Source organism: Silurus meridionalis, chromosome 1, assembly GCF_014805685.1.
Source record: "Silurus meridionalis isolate SWU-2019-XX chromosome 1, ASM1480568v1, whole genome shotgun sequence".
NCBI classification, from domain to species: domain Eukaryota; kingdom Metazoa; phylum Chordata; class Actinopteri; order Siluriformes; family Siluridae; genus Silurus; species Silurus meridionalis.
Genome location: NC_060884.1, coordinates 2221249 through 2247850, shown reverse-complemented (window position 1 = coordinate 2247850; position 26602 = coordinate 2221249). Strand labels below are relative to the sequence as shown.

The following is a 26602-nucleotide window of genomic DNA, read 5'->3' as shown; positions in this document are numbered from 1 at the left end:
GATTGTATTTATTTAGGAGTCGAGGTTGTAAAATGAATCAAAGAATCGAATCTTTAGGGAGTCGGCTCCCAGTTGGAGGAGTAGCTAGTGTAGGAGTTCTCGGCGGCGGTGTCGCAGTTTGATGTCGTGCTGAGGTTCGAAGCGTGTTGTTAAAGACCCTGGCATTAACAAACAGGCGGGGGAGTGAGTCTTCGTGGTGGTTTGTGATGTATGAATGGATAGTTGACGGGCTGTCGTCGCTGTTCGTTCCGTTTTCCGTGGTTTCTAGAGGCAATTCGCAAAGCTGGCCTACGAACTGGAGCTCGCCGCCTGATTCACCACCAACACCACCACCACCACCAAAACCACCTGCCAAGCGGCACTATCAAAGGTGACCAATATTTCACGCTATTTTTCTTCGTACTTATTTCACTTCTCTCTAATTAACACCAGTTAATGCCTTCATACCTACATAGAGGATGGTCGTGTCCCAAAACCCCTCCTCGTCCCCTAGTGCCCTACTTAGCACTACTCGGTCTTCACGCATGCGCTTTATGCGTCTACGCCAGACGTTTGAAATCCATTCATCTAGCTAGCAAACACAGGCTAGTCAGTTTATTCATATATATATATATTTGCATGTATGCTAACCGCTAGCAACAAACCAGCTCGGATTTTATTCTTTTAAAGAGGTCGGCAGGTATTAACGAGCACATTTATCTTCTTTAATGAGAAAACCATGGCTAATTTAAAACAGCTAGCCTAGCAAACATGACTAGCACATGATATTGACATGCTAGCATTTGTTTACATTTTAAACCACAAATAGATCAGATGCACATCTTTATAAATAAGTACAACTGAAGAATTCAGCTTGATAGATGTTTTTCAATGAAGACGTTTTTTACTATATAAATTATATTTATAGTGTGTTTTGTCGTCTTTGGGCTGCTTCTCACTCTCCACCCTGTCGTACGCTTTCTCTAGATCCACAAACACACATTGCAGAAGTCCTTCTGTCCTTCTCTATACTTCTTCATCAACATTTTCAAAGCAAATAATGCATCTGTGGTGCTCTTCTTCAGCATGAAACCATACTGCTACTCACAGATGGTTACCTCTTCTCTCAGCCTGGCTTCCACTACTCTTTCCCATAACTTCATGGTGTGACTGATCAAATTTATTCCCCTGTAGTTACTGCAGGTCTGCACATCTCCCTTATTCTTAAAGATCGGTACCAGCACACTCCTCCATTCCTCAGGCATCCTCTCACCTTCTAGATCATTTTGGTAAAAAACTCCACTTCCGTCTCTCCTAAACATCTCCATGCTTCTACCGGTATGTCATCTGGTCCTCCCGACTTTCCACTCTCCATCTTCCTAATAGCTGCTCTCACTTCCTCCTTACTAATCCTATCCACTTCCTGCTTCACCATCTTCACACCATCCAACCTTCTCTCTCGCTAATTTTCCTCGTTCATCAGCTGCTCAAAATACTCTCTAAATCTTCTCAACACACTCTCCTCACTAGTCAACACATTTTCATCTCCATCCTTTATTGCTTTAACTTGCAGCACATCCATCCCAGCTTGGTCCCTCTGCCTGGCCAATCGCTACAAATCCTTTTCTCCTTCCTTAGTGTCCAACTTCTCCTACAGCTCCTTATATGCCTTTTCCTTGGCTTTCGCCACTTCCCTCTTCACCTGCTGCTGCATCTCCTTGTACTCCTGCCTACTTTTCTTATCTCTCTGTCGATCCCAATTCTGTTTCTCCAACCTCTTTCTCCTTATGCCCTCCTGCACTTCCTCATTCCACCACCATGTCTCTTTTTCTTCCTTCCAATTTCCAGATGTCGCACCAAGTACCTTTCTAACTGTCTCCCTTATCACTTCTGCAGTAGTTGCCCAATCATCCTTCACCTCTTCACCACCACCAAGGTCCTGTCTGACCTTTTCCCTGAATCTCACACTATAGTCTTCCTCCTTCAGTTTCCACCATCTTTATCTTCTTTCAGTTCTCACTCTCCTCCTCTTCTTCTTCACCTCCAAAACCATCCTACATATAAAACATAGTTCACCTGTGTGCATATTCCTCCACTCTTATACGCCACCCTGTGCCTCTCCTCTTTAAAATATGTATTCACACAGGGGTCTCTAATCGGTACTGGGGCCGTGGATCCTTTGGTAATGGTCCACAAAAAAAAAAAAAAAAAATCATCTGAAGTGATGTCTTTTAATGTCGTCTCCGATGTTGACATGTCTCCGGCATTCCTGTGTTTTTGTCCCTTCTTATGCAGTGTTCACTCTCCGGATGGCGTATCGGATCACCTGGAAATAAAAAGACCAAGACGAGGTGATTAAATATACTTTATGTAACCTATCCTGCTGTACGATTAGCGTGTTTACTGACTCGTTATCGGTCCGTTGCAGATGTGATCGCCCGAGTGGTCAAGAAGACTTTCGCCGGGATCGCAGGCCTGCTCCGTTTGCGACAGCACAAGCCGCATCGTTATGAAAGCGATCGAGGGTGTAGAGAACCTCAGGTTTGTTGTTGCCTGATTGTTTTGTCTGTGAGCTTTCGTTTATTGTCAGAGTTCTGCCAAAGTGCGAAGTCCTTTTAATAGGATTTTTTTGTACTCAGATTGGACATGTCGCTCTAGTGGGAATTGATGAAATTCACAGCCACGGCCTAAACCGGTGGACGATTGAAGGGGATGTTAAAATGGGTAAGCACAGCGTACATGCTTTCAGGTTTAAACGGAACCCTTTCCTTATCAATTGCTGCTAAAGGAAACTTCCCACGACCTAAAATTTATTATTATTATTTTTTTTTGTGAAATACGAGGTGGTATCAAAAACTTTCGAGACGAGCTCTGTTTACAAGGAAGTACTTTATCTACATTTAAACTCAGTCACATCCTAAATAGTCCCCTTTCTCAGCAATACAGCGCTCCCAGCGTTCCCGCCACTTCCGGAACGTGTCCTGGAAGTTTTCTTTTCGAAAGCGCCTTCAGCCAATTGCTCCGGATCTCTGCAGTGGTGTCAAAACTGCGGCCTTTTTGCCGGGATCGTCATCTTCGGGAAGAGGGGGAAGTCCGCAGGAGCCAAATGACGAAGGGCGATGTCTTTTGGCACACTGATGGTACGAAGTTCGGCGCTCCCTGTGACTGTGCGTGCATTCTTGCGCTGCAATCCATTTGTTGGCATGCTACAAAACTAGTCTCGAGACTTTTAGATTCCACCTCGTATAATTGTAAAACGTTTAGAGGGGGCTACGTGGTTGTGCTTAGAAGGTTGAAGTTGTGTCTAATTTTACTCATATTAATGGAAAATCCGGCTTAGACTGGCAGAGGAATCGTTGTAGCACGTTGCAATTTATAATGTACAATCTTACAACTAAGAGTAAAGTACAGAGGGTTAAATCCCACTGCAAGTTTAAACCAAAAACACTCAGCATTTAATTTTGAAATAAACCATGCAATAATTTTTTTTCTTCTTTCAGTTAAAGGTCTTAAGCAGGACGTTGCATAATAATTCTGTGTGTCTCATCAGAGAAACAGAGTGAAATGGGGCTGAGTGGTAAAGAGAGGAGCATGCCAAACTTCTGCATAGGTGCCCAACCCCTGATAAGGAAACCTGAGTGAGTTTATATTTGATTAATAAACCAATACTGATTTTAAAGTAGGTATAAGTATCAGTTAAGGTGATCTGACACGCTTGTATATTTATTTTGAAAGAGTACATACGTATTTTCTTTCTCTGTAGAAGCGGATCAGCGTTATATATGGGAAATCAGGACAGGCACAGAGAGCGTCCAAACAGAAGGTCACTGCAACTTCTGCCCTCACGCCCTGTCCTCCCCGAGATGGACGCACCCGGACGCGCCCACAAACCCTGCCTCGCCGTGGAGGAGGTAGGGTACACGATACGAGGCAGACGGAAATCGCCCTTTTTAAACCCATGGGCTTGAAGGGGTCCGTGAACCCCTTCAGTTCCCCTTCATGGGACATCAGGTGTCCCAATACTTTTGTCCATATAGTGTAGTTAAAGGCACTGTTAAATATTATCGTATTTATTTAATTAATACGGTATCCTTCCGCATCTTAGGCCTTGAAAGAAAGTGACCGAGAGCACTACAGGAAGCTGGTGGAGATGGTGTCCGAGAAGTACTCGAAGAACCAACCGCTGCCGTTTGGACGCGTGAAACCTCCAATGTACAATTAAAATTTTCACTCGCACACACCTGAAGCATCACAAGTGCTCAGAAAAGGGAGAACTTCATTAACGGCACTATTTCTGCTTTTAGCACAACTTTTCCTCACGGCCGCACTACGCCCGAGATCAGCAAACCTACGCCAATCAAATGTGAGTTTGGTGGAACCTTCAATGCTTCCTCACACATTAGGTCATCGCTTTTACTTATTTTGTGTCCTCTATGTATTTACAGTGAACCCTCATGCACCATTGTGGAGGAATTCCGCTTTAATAAATCATACTAAGGACAGGTAATTGTTTCACCTGTATTTTTTTTTTTTTTTTTTTTTTAAACGCTACTCCTCCATTTTAATGTTTTTTTTTTTTTTCTTTTGTCCCTTTCAGTGCACCAGTCAGCGATGTTGGAAGGAAGAAACCAGATCAACCTTCTAATAAAAACCGGGTACACACTTCAATCCCATAATATAACCGCGTCCATGAGTAGTGCTTAGGCTTGATGTCTTCTTGTATCTGTCCATTTGTCCAGCCAGTAGACGTGGATCTGTCTGTCGAGGTAGAAACCCGGTTGAACCTAAAAGACAGAGAAACCGCTGCAGTGTGCCAGCCGGCGCTGCGGACCCGCTCCGAACTTGTTTTTGACGCAGGGAGGCACCCGGAGGAAGAGTTTCCCAGAGTGACCAAGGTAGAGCCTCGCTTTTTATAAAACAACGCACGTAAGACGTGTTGTAATAATAATAATAATATAATCCGCTAATCCAGCAGGCATTACTGTCATTCTAATTACAGCAGTGTTTTGATAGCACTTTTATAGTAATTGAATGAAGAATATATCATTTTATTTAATTCTGTATTTCTGTAAACTATTTGGAGCTTGATTAGTGTGTGTGTGTGTGTGTGTGTGTGTATGTGATTGTGTCGCAGGAAATGCAACAGGAGGTGAGTGTTGCTCTGGCACAGAGAGATCCGGACCTGGTCTTGAGCAGCGCTTTTAAACTGCGCATCACACAGAGAGATCTGGCAACCCTGCAGGAGGGAAGCTGGCTCAACGACGAGGTAAAGTTCTTCAGCGTTACTACTTTCAAGCCGGTTTTCTTTCAAAACAGCTACGTTTTCCTCGACTGCAAACGTGCCTCAGTGTGGACTGAAGGTCAAAACGGAGAGAAAAATACACATTTTCATACGGAAAACTAAACACATGGAGAACATCGGATTTTGACTTGCATCAGAGATCAGAACATAACGCATGTTTAAATGAAAAATTTGTAGGAACCCTGTAAGACTTTCTGTTCGTCTATCAGGTGATCAATTTCTACCTTAATTTGGTGATGGCTCGAGCAGAGCAGGATGCAGGTGGAAGGCAGGTGTACTGCTTCAGCACCTTCTTCTTCCCCAAGCTGCATGGGGGTGGTCACGCCGCAGTGCGTCGCTGGACCAAAGCCGTTGACCTCTTTCTCTATGACATCATCCTCATCCCGCTGCACCTGGGGGTCCACTGGTCTCTTGCTGTGAGCTTTTGTTTTTAATTATTTTAAAGTTGCTTAATTGCTTGTCTATAGAGGACGAGCCATTTATTTATTTTTTTATTGTAATTTCATCCCGGGCCTTTTTTCCAGGTTGTCGACTTGAGAGTGAAGTCAGTGAGGTCATATGACTCCATGGGTCAGAGGCATGATGACATCTGTAACCTGATTCTGTGAGTGGCCAGGCTTTGAGGAAATGGGTATATTTTAGATGATTTTCTGATTGCTTGACTGTGTGTGTGTGTGTGTGTGTGTGTGTGTGTGTGTGTGTGTGTGTGTGTGTGTGTGTGTGTGTGTGTGTGTGTGTGTGTGTGTGTGTGTGTGTGTGTGTGTGTAGGATGTACATGAAGGAGGAGTACGAGGTCAAGAAAGGCAAAGATCTGGAAATCTTGAAGTGGACCGTGACCAGCTTACGAGCCACTGTAAGTTTTAAGCAGCATTTTTATTTTGGACTTTATTTAATTTTTTTTATTTATTATACAATGATTTTTATAAACTTTTGAAAAATTCACAGGAGGTTCCTCAGCAGAAGAACGGAAGCGACTGTGGTGTGTTTGTGTGCAAGTATGCTGACTACATCGCACGTGGACGCCCTTTTACCTTCAGACAGGTAACACGCACATTTATAACTTAGCGATAGGGTTAAGGGTCTGGCTCAGGGGCCCAGGAGTTGCAGCTTGATGTGGCTGGGATTTGAACTCATGACCTTGCATTAAGGCATTAAGCCTGATGCCTTAACCACTAAGCTCCCACTTCCCCTTCGCCATAAACTGGGATGTCGTACAAATTTACAATTTATTGTTAAAATCTATGAACGATGTATATTTACTATAAAAACTAATACATGTAATTAATATATATACTATTTATTAAGGCTGCATCGAAATATTACAGTACAAATAAAACAGGAAATGGTCTAAATATCACATTTCTCAAAATCCAGTATACATGTTCTGTTTGTCTTCATACGCAGTGTCACATGGCGTATTTCCGTAAAACTATGATGTGGGAGATTCTGAATCAGAAGCTGCTGCAGCAGTAGGAAGGCAAAAAAACAAACAATTAAAACGGACAGAACTTGACCAAAGCACCGGACCACACAACTTTCATCCTCCACATTACTCTACAGACGTCTGCTTGTCTGCTTCTGTTCTACCTTCACAACCATCGCATCTGGCCAGAATGGAGGTGTTGAAATTAGAGGGGTGTGTGTGTGTTCAGATTGTTGAAAGTTTGAAGCAGACGAGCCATATAATCAACACGTGAAGGGTTTTTTAATTGTAACTGCTTTGTTAATGAAGCATGTGTCATTCCTACGGTTGTCTTATCGCCCTCTAGGGGTGTATGTGTGTGTCTGCGCGTGTGTTCAAGAAGTTTGGTTCAAGACTTGGGATTAAAGGCGTATTTGAATGTACACTAATATAAAGAAGTTCAGGACGTTCTCTTTTTCTTCAGCAAGGCCATCAATAATCTTTTTCCTGCCAAAATGGGCTGAACTTATTGTAGTATTTTTTTTTTCAGACCAGCAAAAAAAAGGAAGAAAATAATTAATTCCTACGCGAGTCTTAATTCACTTCAGTTTAATAGCAATCACAAGCAACGCCGGAAGTGAATGTATGTGCAGATTTATGGTACCCGAGCTGCAGGTCGCAGTAAAAGCAGTATTTATTGCGCACGGTGACGTCCAGAGTGCCTTGAAGATGGATTTTTGTCCAGGTGTTTTTTTTTTTTTTTGTTTGTTTTTCCCCACACTGAATCTACAAGAGTTGAAGAATTATTTTTTTTGAATGAAATACACTACTTGTGTGCTACTGGAGGTGTGTGTGTTTGGTTGAAATGACTGAGGTATGTACAATACGACGAGTGTGTGACTACAAAACCAGATGGTTTTTTTTTTTAATATATATATTTTGTGCTGTATTTGTAAAGAAAGTATTTTTTTTTTTCATACAAACTGGAAGTGTGATGAAAGACAGAATGAGTTCTTTTTAAAGGTCAGAGTCAGAGAAAAGCCCTTTAAAAGGAGCAACACGTAGCATTATTTATATCCGGACTCCTATTTGTATTATTCATTATATATTAAAAAAAGGATTTATTTTTTTTCTCTCACCTTCTAAAATAAATAGGTGGATTGGCAACTATGAATGTCCTGTAGGTATTGAAGTGTATTCCTGACAGTGTTTCCAGGATGCGTGTGTATGTGCCACGTCCCTTACCAGGCTTACATCAGAAGAAAGAATGAACCAGTTTAATGCCTGGTTGTTTCAGATTTCACTCCCCCTCAACATTCCCTGTCCTTCTCACGAGAAACGCTTTAATCTGTATTTTTCAGCTCCTTTCTTTTCTAACTTTATTTATGACCTGACACTTTTATTTGTGTAAGACAAGATTATTAGTGTTATCTGACCTGTTTGCGTGGCGTGTAGGATTGAGGTGTGTGTGTGTGTGTGTGTGTGTGTGTGTGTGTGTGTGTGTGTGTGTGTGTGTGTGTGTGTGTGTGTGTGTGTACAGTTTATAACTGTCGGATTTCAAGGCCTACTGTATATGCTCTGTTTTTCTTTTTTTTTTTTTGTTTGGTTCATGCAGAATGTTGGTAATTATTTTTATAAAGAATAAAGTGCTGGAGGGAAACACGTTGTCTGTTCCTTTTTTCTTCCAGATCGTGCTGCAAAAGTTTGCGCACCCTTATAGATTTTTATTTGCTTCCATTTCTTTGTTACATGACTCTCTTCTTGTCGATAACATGCAAAACACCTGCAGTGTCACGTGTCTTGTTTTGTTCCAGTGCTGACAAATTTGCTGATCCTTGTTTCCGTTGAAAATAATCGGGGTGATTGTCCTTTTTATTCACGCTTCAGATGAAGAACTTAGAAAAAAAAGCTGTTACAAGCCAGCAGAGGCTTGACATCCAAGACGTCAATATAGTCCAATACATGTCACTCTACATCCTCATGGATGATTTGTTTTTTTTTTCTTTTTGTTCATAACTTCACACAATTTCTTGCAGGCATTGAGATCTGAATCAATGTATTTGCAGTGTGAATCCTCCTCAATTTCCTTGCACTTGTTAATTATATAACATTAATGAAAATATTTTTTTTATTTTGTAGTTCACCCAGTTTATACCACAAGAATATAATGTGCATTTCTTAAATCTATAGTTTATACTAGGTTTTTAATTGCACTCACAATACGATACTATAAGTGTGTGTGTGTGTGTGTGTGTTTATATAAATATATATTACAATATTAAAATCAGAAATTCTTTGCGTGCAAGCTTTGAATTGTACTAACAGGATTTGGCCACCAGAGGGAGCTGTCAAGTATCTGACGATCTTGCTAGCCCATGTGGATCACAGTCACAATCCAACTCGGTGTTTATTAGTATTAAAAAATCGTTACAGCTACATAAGATATTGACACAATACACAACAAACTCCCCTGAATGAGCAGTAAACACGAATTTCAGGCTTAACTCTACACCACGTTGATCTCGCACACAACGACACTCCAAAAGTCACGTTAAAACTAGCTTAGCGTGATATTAAAATGAGCAGTACGTACACATAGTCACATCTTTTCCAATTTCCAGAACAATTAAAATATTTTTTTCTGTTATAGATGTAGCAACAGATTCATAAGATTTTTTTTTATAATATATGATATTCTGAAAGACCTTTCTGAAGGTCACACTATTAAAGTGTGCTCTAGGGATAGCAAGCTTACTGCGATGCTGTTGTAGGAAAATAATGAACAATGGAGTTCAGAACAGGACGTCCTGGAGCGCTTTGTCTCTATAATTATACCACATTCGATTACAGTGTTTGGACCCACACAGACATCAAGCAGGATCAAGACAGTTCTACCTGATATAGGTGTTTGGTCTCTGATGCTCACCTGAGGAACTTTTCTTCTCTTTAGGCTTTCACTGCTAAACCTGAACCTTATTTCGGAGTGGAAACAAAAGCATGACCGACTTCTCACCTGAATAAAAACCCCACCCACTTCCTGCCTGGCTCTCACATGATCCACTAATTAATTGATCACCATCTCTTAATTATTCACACACCTTTGTGTGTTTGAGATGGAGACACCAGCAGCTGGTGATCATGAAAGTGTAAGAGGATCTTACTGTCCGGCATATGATACCTGAGAAAGATCTGGACTGGTGTGTAAACAATATGATGAGCACCATTATTCTAATAAGTACTAATTAAGACTTAGCTTCATTCTGGAAGAGGAAGATAAAGAACAATGTAGCCGCCAATGGCAGTTATATGAGGTGTTTAACAGGCCTGACATCTTGTGATGAACTTGATGTAAATCTGAACCTCTGTGACGACCCTTTTCCATTACAAAAGGTTCTGCTGTACGTGGTCCAACACTTTAAAGATCTGAAATGCTACTGTAATCAGAAAGATTGTTCTGTCCTAATAAATGATGCGGTGGTATCAAAATGTTTTGAGGCTAGCGATCCACAGATCCGGTTGCTTTCGCCGAATGTCCTCTCTCAAACGCCTGGCAGTAGAACTCGCTATTGACGAGTCTGGCTCCTGGAGATGAATTATTGATGCAAAATGCTGCGAATGTCAAAAACGGCAATGAGAATCCATCTTGCTGTCCATGATGAAATGGCAGACGTGGTAACTCACTTTGACAGATTAGCACCAGTTGCACGGTTTCCAATGTACACCGAACGATGAAGGTCGGTGCTCCCTGTGACTGTGCGTGCAGCCTTGTGCTGCCATCTGTTGGCATGTTACACAACTAGTCTCGAAACCTTTTGATACCATCTTGTATAATCCCACTATCCGACATTCACCAGAAGACGACGGGTTGCATTCTGAGTCTGATTCCTCACCAGGTTTCAAGGATGTTGTCGTTTTTTTTTTTTGCTTTTTTTAAGTGTTATATGACTTGAATCGAATTTAACTGAAGACACACATAATTTTCAAGTCCCAGCATCCTGGTGCTGTTCTAATACTAATCCCAGAACACACACTCATCAGGCAGAGTTTTCATCTTAAGCTTTTGTGCCACAGGTCGAAGCATGGCACGGCGTGAAGGCGCACATACTTCTGGCCACCGGAGGAGCACTCGAGGCAGCCGTAGACGGTCTCTCTGCGCTGGTGGGACTTGCTGCAGAGAGCACACAGGCCTTTGGGGATGTTGTGGTTGAGTAGGTTGACTCGAGTGTGCTTGTCCTCGCGCAGGTACGACGTGGACAGGTCAGTCATGCTGGCTGCCCTTTCGTAGTAATCCGCCACATCGTCCATGTACAGGTCAGAGTGCGTGAGCTCCTCGAATGTTCTGTCGTCTGCAACAGCAAGGAAAAATAAACCATGGAAAAAAAACGTTGCTGTTGCATCACACTTTTGGTAGAAGCTGCTCATTGAGAAGATCATCTACATAGTGAGACATGTTATGTTGAGTGTTTTCCTGTATGGAGCCAAGATATAATTCTTTAAGTTAAACTGGGACTGCACGCAGTAGTAAGTATAGCAAGCGTGTCCTATCACTGATAAACAAGACGTTAATCAAGACGACTAACAGTGTTAGTGTGTGCATGGAACAGATTGTGGGAACAGAAGTTTCTTTTTAGTGAATGAAGGCATAAATCCTGCAGATATCTACAGAAGACTTCAAGCACAGTATGAATAGCCAAAGAAAGACATATGAATGGTATAAACGTTTCAAAGATGGCCGTACCTCCATCAGTGACTATCTCGGTCGTGATGGTTCCCAGCCCATATAGGAACATTCAGCACGTCCTCGTATTCGAGTTTGCAATAGGTTTAGGACACTTTTCTGGAAATTCGTCTTGCTGCTTTATGATACTAGGGTCATGTGGTAATTTATTTTGCACACGGGTCGATATAATTCAGTAAATTATGGGAGTTTTGATGATGACTGAATGCACCAGAATTAATATTATTGGTTTCATGTGAAATGTTTTGAATGCAATAACAAAGATATTGATTTTGCCTCCTTTTCTATATTATGAGCTGTTTGCTGTAGATTTCTTACATACAATATAAGCGCACTTAGAGTTCATTTCAGTTCCATTTAGTAATTAGTTCAAAAGGGGGTGAATACATTTTCAAGGCAACACTGTATGACATGCCTCCATGCCATGAGCAGGATCATATCGTCTATCATGAGTTTTCAAAAGGACACTTATCAGGTTACCTGCTCTGAAAGGGTTCCCATAAATGATTCCTGAGAGGAACCTTCGCAACCGGCCGACTGAAAACCTGCCGACGAATCCTCCGAGCTGCTCGCGCATCTGCTCTCTCTCGAAGCCTCCGACGGACCCCGGCGCTACACAGATATCTATTTGAAGATAGAAAATGTTCTAAATAATGCATATGAATTGCCCTTTTAGTGCACGTCAAGCCTCAGAGCGCATGCGATATACACATGCTGGTGAGGGAACGACTGTTTATAGCTACTATAACATAACTTTACAAACTTTAAATGTTCGTATGAATCAGTGGTTCTCAAACTTTTTTCTGCCATTCCCCACTTTAGAGGTGGTGGATTTTCAAATCTTTCATCACCCCCCAAAAAAATTTAATGAAATATTTAGTTTAAAAATGTAAATCATTTGAAAGAAAATAAAAATTTTGTTCAGCACCCAAAGTGATGTTGTTTTAATTAATGAAGAACACAAAAAAATTATATAAATCCTGCCATTTATTGCACCCCACCTGTCATGTCTTTATTCCCCACTAGAGCGGCGCCCCCCCACACTTTGAGAACCACTCAATATAAATGGATAAAAGTCTATCAGCTTACCGAGACGTCCATCCAATCGCACATAAAGGTCAAATATGCTAAAGGCTATGGTGGTGTGGGCAGGAATTACAATGGCTTTGTCACGGCCCTTGGGATTATGGATGTCATCTATCTGAAACTATAAGGGAATTGTGTGTGGGTTTATATGGAAGCATACAGTATGTTCATACACGCATGGTTCCGATTTTGTGCACGTTTACCCGCATGGTAGCCCTGTGCATGCCAGCATGGACGGTGAGAGAACACTGTCTCGTGGTGCGAATGCTTTCCATGACGACACATAGTACGGTTCGTCTGCTGTCTTTAGACTGACGGATCAGACAGTGATCCAGGTCAACTTTCCTAGACGGAGAGACATTACACAATACCATTGTGAATGAACAGATGTTCAAAGAAGTTCCAAAGTTTGCACACCTCTTCTTCAAAAACATTCAATGCAGTATTGATTTTTGGCTGTTTATATATATTTATCTGAATGAATGAAAAAAAGATATCGAAAACATTGTAAAAGTCATTCTTTTCTCCTCTACCTCGAGTTCAGCTCCCGTAATAAGGTCGGAACCTCCACTTCATGTTTGGTCACAACCCCGAAGGACGCTTTGACCGCCACGGAGTCCGAACCGCTGATGTTGACGCCCACCTCGTGAATCAGATGGTTCCCCAGACGACCGTTTAGAGACACGTCTGACTTGTCTTCATAGTTGAGAAGCTGGTAAGAGGACACTCCTGAATAGAGAGAAACTGCTCGGGTTACACAGCCCTCATAATAAGTTCACGCTTCAGAGCTTTTGCATCTCGTATGATGTTGTAATGATGCACTTTTGTCATGACCCAAAAACCAAAAGGATGTCTCCGAATGAGTTTTGCTTTAATATTTGGTTTTGCTCAATTCATTTCAATTCTATAGCATTTTCCACATCTCACATTGTCTCAAAGCAGCTTTACAGAATGTAAGAATTATAAAATAAAGTTCACTTATAGATTAAAATTGATGTTAAATTGATTCCTGATGACCAAACTCAAAAGGGGAACCCGTCCTCATTCGAAATATCATGAGCACCGGAGTGTGTGTGAGTAATGTTCTTTCTACAGTCTTATACAGTCAATAGAAGTTTTGGAACCAGGAGCTCCTGAGAAACTCAAAAATGTGCTCAACATCTGAGTAATATGAGATGATTATAGATTGGACACCAACTTTAAATGTTCAAATATTAAAGAACTATGTAACATTAGAAAACAAAAATGTTTTGCGGTATAGTTTTTGTGTTTCCATAAAAAAGAAAAAAAAACTATTATTATTTTGCTGCTATGTTTTTGTTTTCTTGTATGTAAAAATGCGAAGCTGGAAAAAAAAAAAAATTTGAAAAAAAATTTAGCTTTGGTTCGGCAACATGTTTTTGTTTTGTTGGGTTTTTTTGTTCATGTTCTGTTCCAAATTTTTTTCCCATTTTTTACTTTAATTTTGGTTCTGATTCCTGCTTTGTTCCAGCCCTGTTATTAAATGAATGAATCTAGTCTTGTTATTAAAATTTGCATGTATCACCACGGAGTAATTTGCATATTATGCATATTATATTATAATCAGAACACAAAAAACTCTGACCTGCAGTGATCTCCTTTTCACCCACAAGTATGTCCTTGAGCGAGAATGGCGTTGAGCTGTATTTGTTCTTCTTCCAGAAGTGTCTCCTTCTCTTCTTGGTCACCAGGCTGAGGGGTTGATATCGGTCGGCCTCGCTGAGGCTCGGGACGGGAATCAGCCTCCCTGTGTCTCCGACCTGCTTCACAAAGTTCTTAGTGGCTGCTGCGAACATCGCAAAAGCTCCTCAACATTAGTTCCTATACAACTACAGAGTTAGATGCTATCAATATGAGTAGCATGTTTGCTTCCAGAAGGCTGACTGTAGAGAAGAGGAGTGAAGAAAGAGAAAGAAAATGTGCTGTGGCGTTGGGGTCCAAGCGATTAATAATGAACAAGCTAAAGAAAGCTGATACGCCTGTCCTGTCACCTCGTCAGCTTCAGTTCACATTCGAGCATTTTACCTACCACATAACTACATTAAACGTTCTTCAATACAAAAGATGATCACATTTATACACTTTATTTAGCCAAAAGTATTGAGATACAAATTTCCAAGCCATATGTAGTTCTTCCTCAAACTGTTACCATGAAATTGGAGGCACACAATTGGATGTCATTGGAGGCGGTAGCATGAAATTTTCCCTTCACCTGATCTAGGAGACCCAAACCTGCTCCAGCATGACAATAACCCAGCGCACCAAGCCAGCTCCATGAAGATCTGCTTTGCATGTGTTGGATTTGGTGGAAGATCTCAACCCTACTGAAAATCATTGATTGCACCTTAGGCCTCCTCATCTCACCTACATCAGTATCTGACTTTACTTGTGGAGAAACCAGCACCAGTCTCCACAAGCACAATCCAAAATCTAGTGAAACGTCTTCCCAGACGAGTTTCCAAAAAAAGTGCACTTTTTGTTGATCAGGTGTCTACAAATGAGTGTATGTCTGAAAGATTCCACATTGGATGTATCAAACAGGCCAACTGTGAAAACCGAGAAGACGCATTATCAGTTTGACTGTATGAATTCTGCTCTTGACTATTTTAAGAAAACTGCACAACATGGAGTGTCTCAAAAGTCTACATACTCTGAAGACTTTGCATTCCAGCAGCACCGTTTTTGCCTTCACCTGTCAATGTTCCCGGACGTCAACATCCTGGTTGGTCTACAACTATTCCAGTCTAATTTTAATCTATTTATAAGTTTGGCAGGAGTGTTGTGTGTGATGGACTTGCCATATTTCCTGTTAAAGTCCATCGCAGCTTTTTTAACGACCACGAACATTTTTCGAATAAAGCGTTACTTTCTCCTACATATTATATTTTTGTCAGCATGCAGAACATGATATCTAAAGAGAAATTTAAGCGATAAAACCAGGCCTCTTTTCCATTGGGAATATCATCCATAACATCTGTTGAATAACATTTCCTGAAGTTACATGTTAGATATACTGTAAGATATCCGGCCTGTTAAACTGCTAAGTATAAAAACTAGAGAAATATATATATCATGCTTTTCTAATATCCTACTATCACACAGCGTATGCACGGAGCTGTACGTTCAGGGTTCAGAGCTGATCCCTTTCTTCTCCTTCCCAGCTGATTTATGCCCATGGCATACACTGTAAATTATTTTATATAGGATAGCACCATTAACTCTCGTAAATATAGATGAATGACTGCAGCAGGTACCCACCACTGAGCTCTGGTTTTTTAAAACAACACTCCATTCTTAAAAAGGGCAAATATCCCTTATTTATGGAATAAGTGGCTCACACATGACCTCATGTGGCTCCCCCTGTAATTTCACTATTGGGTGGAGAAAAGTAAAGTCAAATCCTGTTTGAGGAACATTTTGCAACGTACGTGTGTGTGTGTCTGAAAAAGCGCTCTCACAAAGCTCAGTCTGTACGGAGAACAAGCAGAGTTTACACAGCTTCATTGTGGTCGACGTCTGGAACATCCCTGAGGTCAGAGTGTTATTCAGGCGGCAGTGACGATAACAACAGTAAATAGGTGTGTGTGCTCTGCCAGGTACCTAACCCGGAACAAATTACCTAATTTACTACACTCGACAGTGTACTGGGAGGAAAAAGAGGGAGTTGCAGGATGGAACGTTTAGGTTGTACGTTTTGGGTCGCACAGGAGGTAATTAGAAAGCAAGATCAGAGATTTTGAGAGACTGGGCCCTTTTTGGACGAGACCAAATCCAACCCAAAATAGGCACGAGTTATAGTAATGCACTGATAGCCTCGATTTTCAAAAGTGGTGTGCGGAAACTATGCTGAAAATAACTACATGAGTTTGAGCTCAGCTGAATGTTTTCCTTTGAAAGTCTCCCAAGCTCAAGGATGACCTGTGTTTACAATCCTCCACATGGATCATGAGAATGTGGTCACTGGGCCATCAGCGCTGATTAGGTATGAAGGAGTGGCCCAAATTATGCATCTTCAGGTGCGCTTATATATGCACATATGTAAGCAATAAAACACTTGGGGAAGTGCTGCTTTGGCAAAATAATCAACAATGGGCCCATGTGTTATACTTCTGTTTATAGTTAAGTTTATGTTGTGGAACCTCCATGGAACAAGTTAGTTTCTGGTCTCGTTTGTGTCATAGCAACGGGTTAACACTCTACAGACTACAGTCTGATTACAGACACTACAGGATACTGTAGATGTTGGAGGTGAAGCTTTGGGAATATGGGCAGCCCATGTTTTTTAACCATTAGAGACCTAATCTTACTTAATGCACCATGAAGTAAATAAATAAGAAAACACAACACAGCTGTTCATCTTACTGAGGAGACACAAAACATAAACTCTCCTGTGCAGTACAGAAATTCCTTACAGACAGGATTAAAAAATGCATGGAATTTTTACTGTAGACACAATAATGTATAAAAACACGCACAGTCAAAGGGAGCACCGGCCTTCAACAAGCCAGTGTGCCAAAAGAACATCGGGAGCCGTGCAACTGGTGCTGACCACGTGCGCACATTGTCACCGAACTCCTCCTCACACGTGAGTTTCTCTCCAGGAAACGTATTCTCACTTCTGCACCCACCCTACTCTAGATTTCGATTTTGAAGTGGCAGGAGCGCCACATTGAGGTGGAACGGGACTATTTTAACTTAGATAAATAAAGTACTTTCTTGTAAACAGAGCTCATCTCGAAACTTTGGATTCCGCCTTGTAGATTTGTCTGACGAAGACAGATTTGAGATTTCAGTACTTCTGTGGTGTAGTAATTCACTCAAGTAATTCAACACAACCTCTGTAAAGATGGCCGCCATTTCTGTTTATGTCATTACAAAGTTGACACCAAGCAAAATTTTGTAATAACTAAAAGTATATCCAGACAATGATCAAAATAAACTACATTTTTAAAACACCTGCAAAACTAAACAAACTCCACATATGGTTTCATTAAAAGTCATTTTAGAGTCTTCGTTCGTTCACCGATAAATTTATATATCAACAATAAAACACGAATGCAGTTAGAGTTCCTTCAGTGAGGTAGTAAGAAAACAGCAACTCTTGAATGATTTGAGCAGGGATTCCTCTGATGTGAGTCCCGAACCCACCAAGCCCCTGAAAATCCTGGACATCACAGCTGCTTTTCTCCTTTTCCACTTGGGCACCCTCCTTCAGTCCGCTTGTGACCTGATCTCCGGAAGCCCTGTGATATATCTACATCCTTTATCACTTAACAACACAGCTGTTTTTGGCATCTCAAGGCATTAAGGCAAACATGGAATACACCAAAACCCAGCCCCATTTAACTCCATGGGGAAATCTGTAGAAAATACAGGTCAGACTACTCAGCAATTTAAGAACTTGTTTTACCGATGTCTTGTCCATTTCATAACAATATAACATGATATACCATTTATCGACCATTCAAATAAATGGATGATGTATTTATATATATATATATATATATATATATATATATATATATATATATATATATATATATATATACTGTATAAATAAAAACATTTCAATGCAGACCTACTTTCAAAAGTCTCCAAATCACCACCATCCTCTGAAAGAATTACAACACTTTATGTAATGTCTGGAGACACTTGTAGAGAATCTTGGACGACTCCTCCGTTCCTCAGAAACATTTTGCTTTGTATTGTTGGGTTTGTTTTTGTGGGCTATAATTCAGACCACAAGCCTTCAACATGGTTCAAATCAGAAGACTAAAACGATAGAAAACATTGGTTCCGTCGGCAAAAAAATAAACAAACCCTGCTTCTGTGTTCGTTTCAGTTGTGTTTGGACTCATTCTCTTTTCGTGAATGATTCATATATAGCCAAGTATGACCTCCTGGCAGAGGTAGACATTTTTTGGAATGAAATACTCTAACAAGAGGGTTATTCAACTCTATTTGAAAAGTCTGAGGTACACATTGATTCTTGCGTACTTTGCGTTTATTGGCTCTGCTACTATTATTAAAATTTGGTCTAAAATTTGGGCTCCCAGGTTCCTCACAAAAAACCCATCATGGTGGCTTTGTGACTCAATATAGAGCCGAGGTGTGGTGTGAATAAGTGTGTGACAGTGTGTACATTATACTGGTGGGATTTCTAGGGTGTGTTCCTAAATAGTTTTTGGTATAAACATCAGATTTACCCTGGATGTGACCCTGACTGGATGAAGTTGCCTGAGTCATCCTCATGCTCTACTTCTGAATGGAGGTGCAGCTGGGGATGGTTCCACCTGGGCACCCTAAAGATCCCTGAAGAACAGTTCTGCATTTAAGCAGCTATCACTGAACAGTACACGTCAACAATGATGGAACTCTAATAAATGAATATTTGGTGCCACCCAGATAAGGATGAGATTCTCTATTGATTCTGGTTCCTCTTGAGCAGTTTTTAACTTACAATGAACAAACTTATAGGCACTAAATCTCCAATATTCTTACATTTTTACATTCTTACAACCTTAACCTTGATTCTGTTGCTTGTACAGGTTGAATAAACAAAATAAAAACTGAAATCTTAGACTGATCAGTGCTTCTTGAACTAGATTGATGTTCTGATGAGACCTTGAGGGAGAATGATGGGAGGGAGGAGGAGGCGCGCGCGCGCCCCCAACATCCACCCTCTCCTACCCCTCCTCTCTCGCCCTCGCGCTCCCTTCTCACGCGCTTGTTTCTCTCGGTCGCGCGACTGCACGGATTCACGCACGCGCTGCAGTTTCGCAGTGCCGAGCAGCACCAGCAGCAGCAGCAGCGCCGCGGAACGCAGAAGGGGCTCAGAGAGAGAACAGCGTGGGGGGGAAAGAGCGCACAAGCCCCCCGCACAAGGAGGATTAAAAAACCCACACTGTGAAGTGCGCGTGCAAGAAGCTTGCTTTCGTTTTTGTACTTGTTTTTTCCCCCAGGAGTAGAGAATGGGCACGGCTCGCGCTCTCAGGACGTGCGCGTGGCTCGCGCTTTTCTCCACGCAGGTGCTGTGGGTGACGTGCAAGGAGCCGAAGAAAGGTGAGTGGAAACAAAAAACAATAAGAAAAAAATAAAGCAATCGTGTGCAATGTTATGGGTTAGAATTAAACTCCAAAACATACTTTCATCATAAATTTCATCATGTTGCATTAGTTATAAAAGCTTAATAAAATAAAAATAATACAAATTAGATGATAAATTTGATCCAAAATAGTAAAAAATATATCATTTTAGAAAATGATCTTTATGCATGCGTATTATTATTATTATTATTGTTATTATTATTATTATTATTATATCCTATATCCTATTAATAATGTTTTATTTAGGTACTTAAGGTTTCTTCAATTAAATAATTTGTCAGTTAATTAATTAATTAGTTTATAAATACTATAATACTCTAAAAGAATAAGTAAAAAAACCCTCTATTTTTTAACGGATGTTTATGCATTTCATCTTTGTTCTAAAATGTTCCTGAATGTGTTAGTATTTATATACACCCACACACACACACACACACACACACACACACACACACACACACAACACAACACACTCTGTCTGGCTTCCCTGAAAGTCAAAACAGTGAGCAAGTAAATGAAAGGAAATTTCAAACAAGCATGGCTTAGAAAATCACAGCCGTAAACATTTTTTTCGGGCTTATTCAGTCTTTTGGCACATTTTTTAATGTTTTTCTGCCGTTGTTTAGAGAACAGGGCAGCTCCGAGTAAGTCTGTGGTCCCCAGGCTAATATTTTGGTTGGATTTTACTTCGTGTGTACACACAGAGGTGCCACCATCTGGGACTGTGTACTCTGGGTCAGGACGTGTGGACGGGCCTTATAATTATACAGATGCTTCATCACGAGGAACTGATTAGATTCCTTAGAAAAGTGGAACCTAAACTGAGATTCTGTTTCAAGTGGAGAATCTTCTGGGCCTTAAGATGGCTCTACACCATCATTATTTCCACTCTGACATGAGAAACGTTGACCTCGCCCACTCTGTGTAAAGTTTTACACCTCTGGGATGGGAAGTCTTTCCTTTTTCTGTATTAGGACGTGATTTATGAAGCAGACCTGCCAGAAGGACAATCCTGGACTTTGGGTTTTGCAAAGGCAAATGTTTATATGAAGGAACACTTTTTTCGCAACCGTTGAGCGCAGGCGATGGTGGTTTTGGTGTCTTCTGGGTTGGTGCTTATTTAAGATTGAGGCTCTGGAGAATGAGAGGTTTCTAACAGGCCTGTGTTTACTGATGCCAGGTTTTCAGAGGCTGCCAATTTTGGTTAACGCTCTCTCCTGGAGTGGAGATGTGCGACAATCCCTCCCAAATTGTATACTGTGTGAATCTGAGCTTCAAGAGAACATCCGTGTAGGGTTATTTTTATTTGTTCAGGACTTCGTCTCAGAATACGTGTATTATTAACCTGCATTAACCCCTCTGATCTTCTGATCTTCTGATCTTCACACTAGTTAGACTCAAATGTAACTCATGTTACACTGTTTTTAATCAGACCCTTCTAATTTAAGCATGCGCTTGATAAGACTTACCTGAGAGCACCTCAAAACTTCACATCTCATACAGTATCATTTTGAAGGTTGTATTTAATGAAATTGTGGCACCAGATGTAAAAATCAGTCTTATAAGAGAGCATTTACAGAGAGAAGGCCAGTTTTTTAGATGTGTACTTCATTTCTGGAAGGAGTCTCCAGTTTTAGTGCTTTGCGACAGTCAAAAATTCCAGACTTGAGAACTTGAGGAGCTTCAGTTCATCTGGTAAACTTCATTTCTCAATACGTTACTTTAAACGGATAAAAAGTGTGACTCGGGATTAAATTGCTCTATTAATTAGAGCAATAAAACACTTTCTGACCTGCTGTTTAAGGGGTGACTGTAAGTTTGCTTGAGATCTTGTTCTTTTTTACTGTTGTAATGCTGTGTCTAGCTATGTAGCTTGGATCATGGACGAATTATCGTGGTTATTTGCACCAGAGAACAGTGAAATCACACTTTAAAATGGTTTTATGGAAGGCAGGAAGCTGTTAATCATCTGCTTTATACACTGAAATTAACACTCAAATAAAACACTCAAATTAACACTCAAATTAACGAAGGAAAGGCAGCGATTGGCTAGCTTCAGATGAAATAAAAATGAAGGAGCTGCTCAAATTCTAAAGCATATCATGCATTCTTGAGGATCATGAGGCTAATTTTGTTAAACACTGCATGCAGGCGGAGGGTGTGTCTTTTCTTTCAGGCAGAAATAAAACTTGCCAGCAGGCAGAAGTTAAGCTGAACGTATAATAGAGGGCTTTGTGGTTTTCCCCAAAATAACGTCTGTGCTCTCCCACTAAATTGGTACTTTGCAGTTTACTTTTTCTTAAGCGTTGGAAAGATGCAGTTTCGTGCATGCTGCGGGTCGAGGATTAGAATAGCAGGTGCCCTTGAGTTCAGTTATCCCCATAACGCCGAGGTCATAACCGGACTGAAGATGTAAGAAGGCCGTGGAGGTCTGTGAACATACCCATCGAGAAGTTCACCTGTATATCGAATACATCACCACTGCATTTATATATGAGCTGCACTCATAAATGCTGCAGAAAAATCTCCATAAAATCAACCTTCTCTCTGTCATTAGGGTCCGGGACCGGTGTGTTTACGACGAGCGTTTGATGTGACTGAAATCCTTTCTCGAGTCTCTGATGAGAGCAGCGTTGCTCATTTTCTCTCTGATCTGTCGTCTCTCTGAGATCACTTCAGCGCCAAGTTAGATCTGAGTTATATCTGTCTGGCAATGAGCCATTAAATCACAAACCCTGATTATATATATATATGGAGTTTAAAATGAGACATTCAGAGCACAGACGCTGTCATCTACAGCCACGTCTGTGTGTGTGTGTGTGTGTGTGTGTGTGTGTGTGTGTGTGTGTGTGTGTGTGTGTGTGTTTAAAGAAACCATGAATTATACACATGAGGATGCTTTGTGGTGAGCGTGCTATGAGTGTTATCCATAAATACACTTTCCAAAGACACTTTTTTTCCCCCCTACAATTTCCCCATGGACTGATTATTCTGAGATAATACCTGGGGTTACTATCGTCTAATTTCCAATGACAGGGTCGTGGAAAAGTATGGAATTTAAAAGCTCTTCTATTTTTTTTATGGTTGCAATGAGGGCGGAGACTGAGGTCTGATTAGGGCATGTCATGCTGAAAAGGTACAGGTGCTTTGTGTACAAATATTATATCGTTATTAAAGGAGTTTTGAAATTATCATTATTAAGACCCCCATATTTCTCAAATGGAAGAAGTGTGGCACAATCGTTCCAAGAACCCGGGTGAACTGAGCAATCAGGTGAATTGAGCAATCAGATGCGACCAAGAACCTGATGGTCACCCTGACTGAGCTCTGGAGATCCTGTGTGGAGATGAGACAGATTTCCAGAAGAACAACCATCACTGTAGCCCTACACTGATCTGGGCTTTATGGCAGAGTGGTTAGACGGAAGGTTCTCCTCAGTGCAAAACCCATGGAAGCCTGTTTAGAGTTTTTAGTGTGTTTTGTCTTTGTAAAATTCTCTCTCTCTCTCTCTCTCTCTCTCTCTCTCTCTCTCTCTCTCTCTCTATATATATATATATATGAAACACACAACACACAAGTGATCTGGTTTACACATTAATAAGCAAATGCGCAGAAGTTTAGAATGTGGAACATGAGCGAATGAAACTCTCTCACTTATGAAACACAGTCGCCTCATTGATAAAAGTGTGAGGAGAAAATGAAAGTAAAATCCAGAAATGAGCAATGTTCATTACAGCACTGCAGAAACTCCTCATAAAGACTTACAATCTTATTTATAGCCATAAAAATCATTTTTTGGTCTTATTTTAGGAACAAATAAAACTGTGCAGCAGCAGATTGTTTAAGATGTTGTCAAAGTTTAAAGTTATTTGATCTGCACATTGAGCTGAATTCCCCTTAGAAGACTTCATTTGATGCCTCGTATCTTTTAAAGATTCACTTCAGCTGTAACTGGTGTTGAGGTTTTCGTTGGGAGTGACGACGATGGACAGGATTAGAAATGAGTTTATTAGAGGGACAGCGCATGTAGGACGTTTTGGAGACAAGGTGAGGGAGGTGAGATTGAGATGGTTTGGACATGTGCAGAGGAGGGACATGGGGTATATCAGTAGGAGAATGCTGAGGATGAAGACACCAGGAAGGAGGAAAAGGGGAAGACCAAGGAGGAGGTTTATGGATGTGGTGAGGGAAGACATGCAGGTTGTTGGTTTGAAAGAGGGCAGAGTAGTATGGAGACGGATGATCCGCTGTGGCGCCCCCTAATGGGAGCAGCCAAAAAGAAGAAGAAGAAGAAGAAGAAGCTGTTATTGGTCTTAAGATTGCCCAGATCCAAAAAAAATCCAAATGTACATTCTCTAACAAGGACTGATAGAAAGAAGCTTCACTGTTCCGTTCTCCTGAACACCAGCTCACCTCCTTTCCAGACGTTTTTTCCCCCCCTCTGATCAGGATGGACCCTTGATGTGGTTCTCCGTACCGCCTCGCACAGTCCCAGTGGTTCTGCATCAGCAGCTGCAAAACTTTAATCACAGGGTGGGGCAGATGATTTGGGCTCTGTTTTAATGTCAGTAGGATGAGGGCCATAAAGATCAAATGACCAGGATTACTCCTACACAGACAGGTGGACTTCAGAAAGCTCTCTGTATAGATCATTTTTATCCTGATATATTTTTAGACACGTAGTGTTCATGTCAATGTAAACGTGATCATTATCATCATGTCACTCAGACATTCTGGCTTTAAACTCTACAGGAAGAAATGGCTGCTTCTCTCTACGCTCTTCTGAAGTAGCTCCATACTGAAAGTGTGTACTTATATGAAAATATATGAAAGCCACCCTAGAAGAAACACAGAGATGATATTTGCTCATATGCTAAATTATAGAGCGCGTTTTTGTACCATAATCGACAATCCTAAATGTAACCACTAAGTACTAAGTAGAGGTGAAGCTGTAAAAATAGACCGTAGTGCCAGAACGGGCAGGATTCTTGACTCAGGATTGCCTTCGTGTGGTGAAGTGGTGGTACTGCACCCAGAAATAATTTACGATAGATAGATAGATAGATAGATAGATAGATAGATAGATAGATAGATAGATAGATAGATAGATAGATAGATAGATATGCTGACAGACAGACAGACAGACAGACAGACAGACAGACAGATAGATAGATAGATAGATAGATAGATAGATAGATAGATGGATGGATGGATGGATGGATGGATGGATGGATGGATGGATGGATAGATAGATAGATAGATAGATAGATAGATAGATAGATAGATAGATAGATAGATAGATAGATATTCAGACAGACAGACAAACAGACAAACAGACATGAAGACAGACAGATAGATAGATAGATAGATAGATAGATAGATAGATAGATAGATAGATAGATAGATAGAGAGATATGCAGACAGACAGACAGACAGACATATAGATAGATAGATAGATAGATAGATAGATAGATAGATAGATAGATAGATAGATAGATAGATAGATAGATAGATATGCTTTCAATGATGTAGTGGTATATAATGATCTTATAATTTACTACTAATAAAATGTGAAAAATAATGTGGGAAATCTCGAATTAAACATTAAATATACATGTATGATAGCAAGACAAATAAAATAAATGTCTCTTAAAATAATTAAATTAATGAAAGAATCTATAATAATATCAAATTAAATACATACATACATAATATATAAAAATAGAAGTGCATGGTTTATGTGATTGGGCAAAATATTTAAATCATTTTAATCATTTAAATAAATAAAAAAAGAGTTTCATGACCCACTCTGAGCATTTGTACGTACTGAATCCTCACTGCTCTACTTCTCTTTCTTCAGCTTTACCTGAGACTCAGTCCGGCTGTAAAGACGGAGATGTGACTCATGAACACAACGCCGTTTGGAAACCAGATCCATGCCGGTTATGTGTGTGTGACAAAGGCAATATCATCTGCGAGGACATCCGCTGTGAGGAGCTGAAAGGGTGTGAGCATTTTTCCATCCCGGATGGAGAGTGCTGCCCAGTGTGTGACAGGTTTGCCAGCGCTCGTGGACGGATCGGTGAGAAATTCCCATGGCGTTCTCTACCAGTATCCATTATTTATAGACATTAATTTATTTAATTGATATTAATTAATTTATATTACTTAATGTTTAGAAGTTGTATTATTCTATATATTATTAAAACCTACAACTACACCATCACAACTTATTCCAGTGCCATTATAACTTATTCTTACAATATGGTACGATTGTGTTATTATTCTAAAAGCTCTTTAATCATTAGAATCTGTTACTATTCAACTTTACTCTATTATAAAATTATAACCTTTTAATATACAGATGTTCCCCATGTTACGACGGTTCTACTTACGATTTTTCGATCTTACGATGCTGATATTTACAATTTTGCGCAACAGGCAGCAGCGCACGATGCACGGTACCTTGGATGCGCCACTGGGATGAGCGTATCTCCCACCCTGTGAGACTCTCGCTATCAGTTGACAGCGATTTTAGTGATAAAAGCGTGTCTTCCAAGCGCCAAGTATGTCTCCTGCTGCTCCTCCTGCTTTTTTTGTGAAAAAAGAAGAGGAAAGCCATCAGTTTAGAGCAGAAAATGAAAATGATAAATCAGCATGAAGCAGAAAAGACTGTCACAGTCACAGCACCATCTTCAACTTACGCTATTTTTGACTTACAATGGGGTCGTCGTAATGTCATAACGACAACCTGTACTATCATTATATATTATTACATCATTGCAACCGATTACTGTGGCATTGTAACTTGTTACTATATTATTATGTGTACTATTATAATCCCTACTGTAACCTGTTACTGTACTACATTATCTTAACATATTATTATATAATTATAATCTTATCATATCAGTATCTTACCAATATGGCCTTTATTATATATTTATCACCTCTTACTCTGAAATGCG

At 40.5% G+C, this 26602-nt stretch overlaps 2 protein-coding genes across 5 annotated transcripts; one reads left to right on the top strand and one right to left on the bottom strand.

Moving 5' to 3' along the window:
- Positions 1-12: 12 nt before the first annotated feature.
- On the top strand, positions 13-8343 carry senp2 (SUMO specific peptidase 2). 2 transcript variants are annotated; one of them, XR_006926993.1, is made up of 18 exons: positions 13-370; positions 2275-2330; positions 2408-2520; positions 2619-2703; positions 3530-3617; positions 3743-3890; positions 4085-4191; positions 4284-4342; positions 4425-4482; positions 4577-4634; positions 4719-4874; positions 5114-5245; positions 5491-5697; positions 5806-5885; positions 6050-6134; positions 6227-6322; positions 6686-6927; positions 8146-8343. XR_006926993.1 is itself a non-coding variant. In XM_046858103.1 (17 exons), exons 1-17 carry the CDS (start codon positions 207-209, stop codon positions 6752-6754), a joined length of 1761 nt encoding a protein of 586 aa, XP_046714059.1. In that variant the 5' UTR covers positions 13-206; the 3' UTR covers positions 6755-7850. The 2 variants fall into 2 exon arrangements, 1 of the variants encoding a protein (XP_046714059.1); XM_046858103.1 differs by lacking the exon at positions 8146-8343 and having other exon boundaries at positions 6686-7850.
- Positions 8344-10730: 2387 nt separating this feature from the next.
- pjvk (pejvakin) lies at positions 10731-14324 on the bottom strand. Of its 3 annotated transcripts, none has more exons than XM_046858486.1 (6): positions 14114-14324; positions 13041-13236; positions 12711-12852; positions 12511-12628; positions 11902-12045; positions 10731-11029 (listed from the first exon to the last, which is right to left on the bottom strand). In XM_046858486.1, the coding sequence occupies exons 1-6, from the start codon at positions 14322-14324 to the stop codon at positions 10731-10733; spliced, it is 1110 nt and encodes a 369-aa protein (XP_046714442.1). The 3 variants fall into 3 exon arrangements, with proteins under 3 accessions (XP_046714442.1, XP_046714450.1, XP_046714460.1); XM_046858494.1 differs by having other exon boundaries at positions 10731-11071; positions 11995-12045; XM_046858504.1 differs by lacking the exon at positions 11902-12045.
- Positions 14325-26602: the final 12278 nt, after the last annotated feature.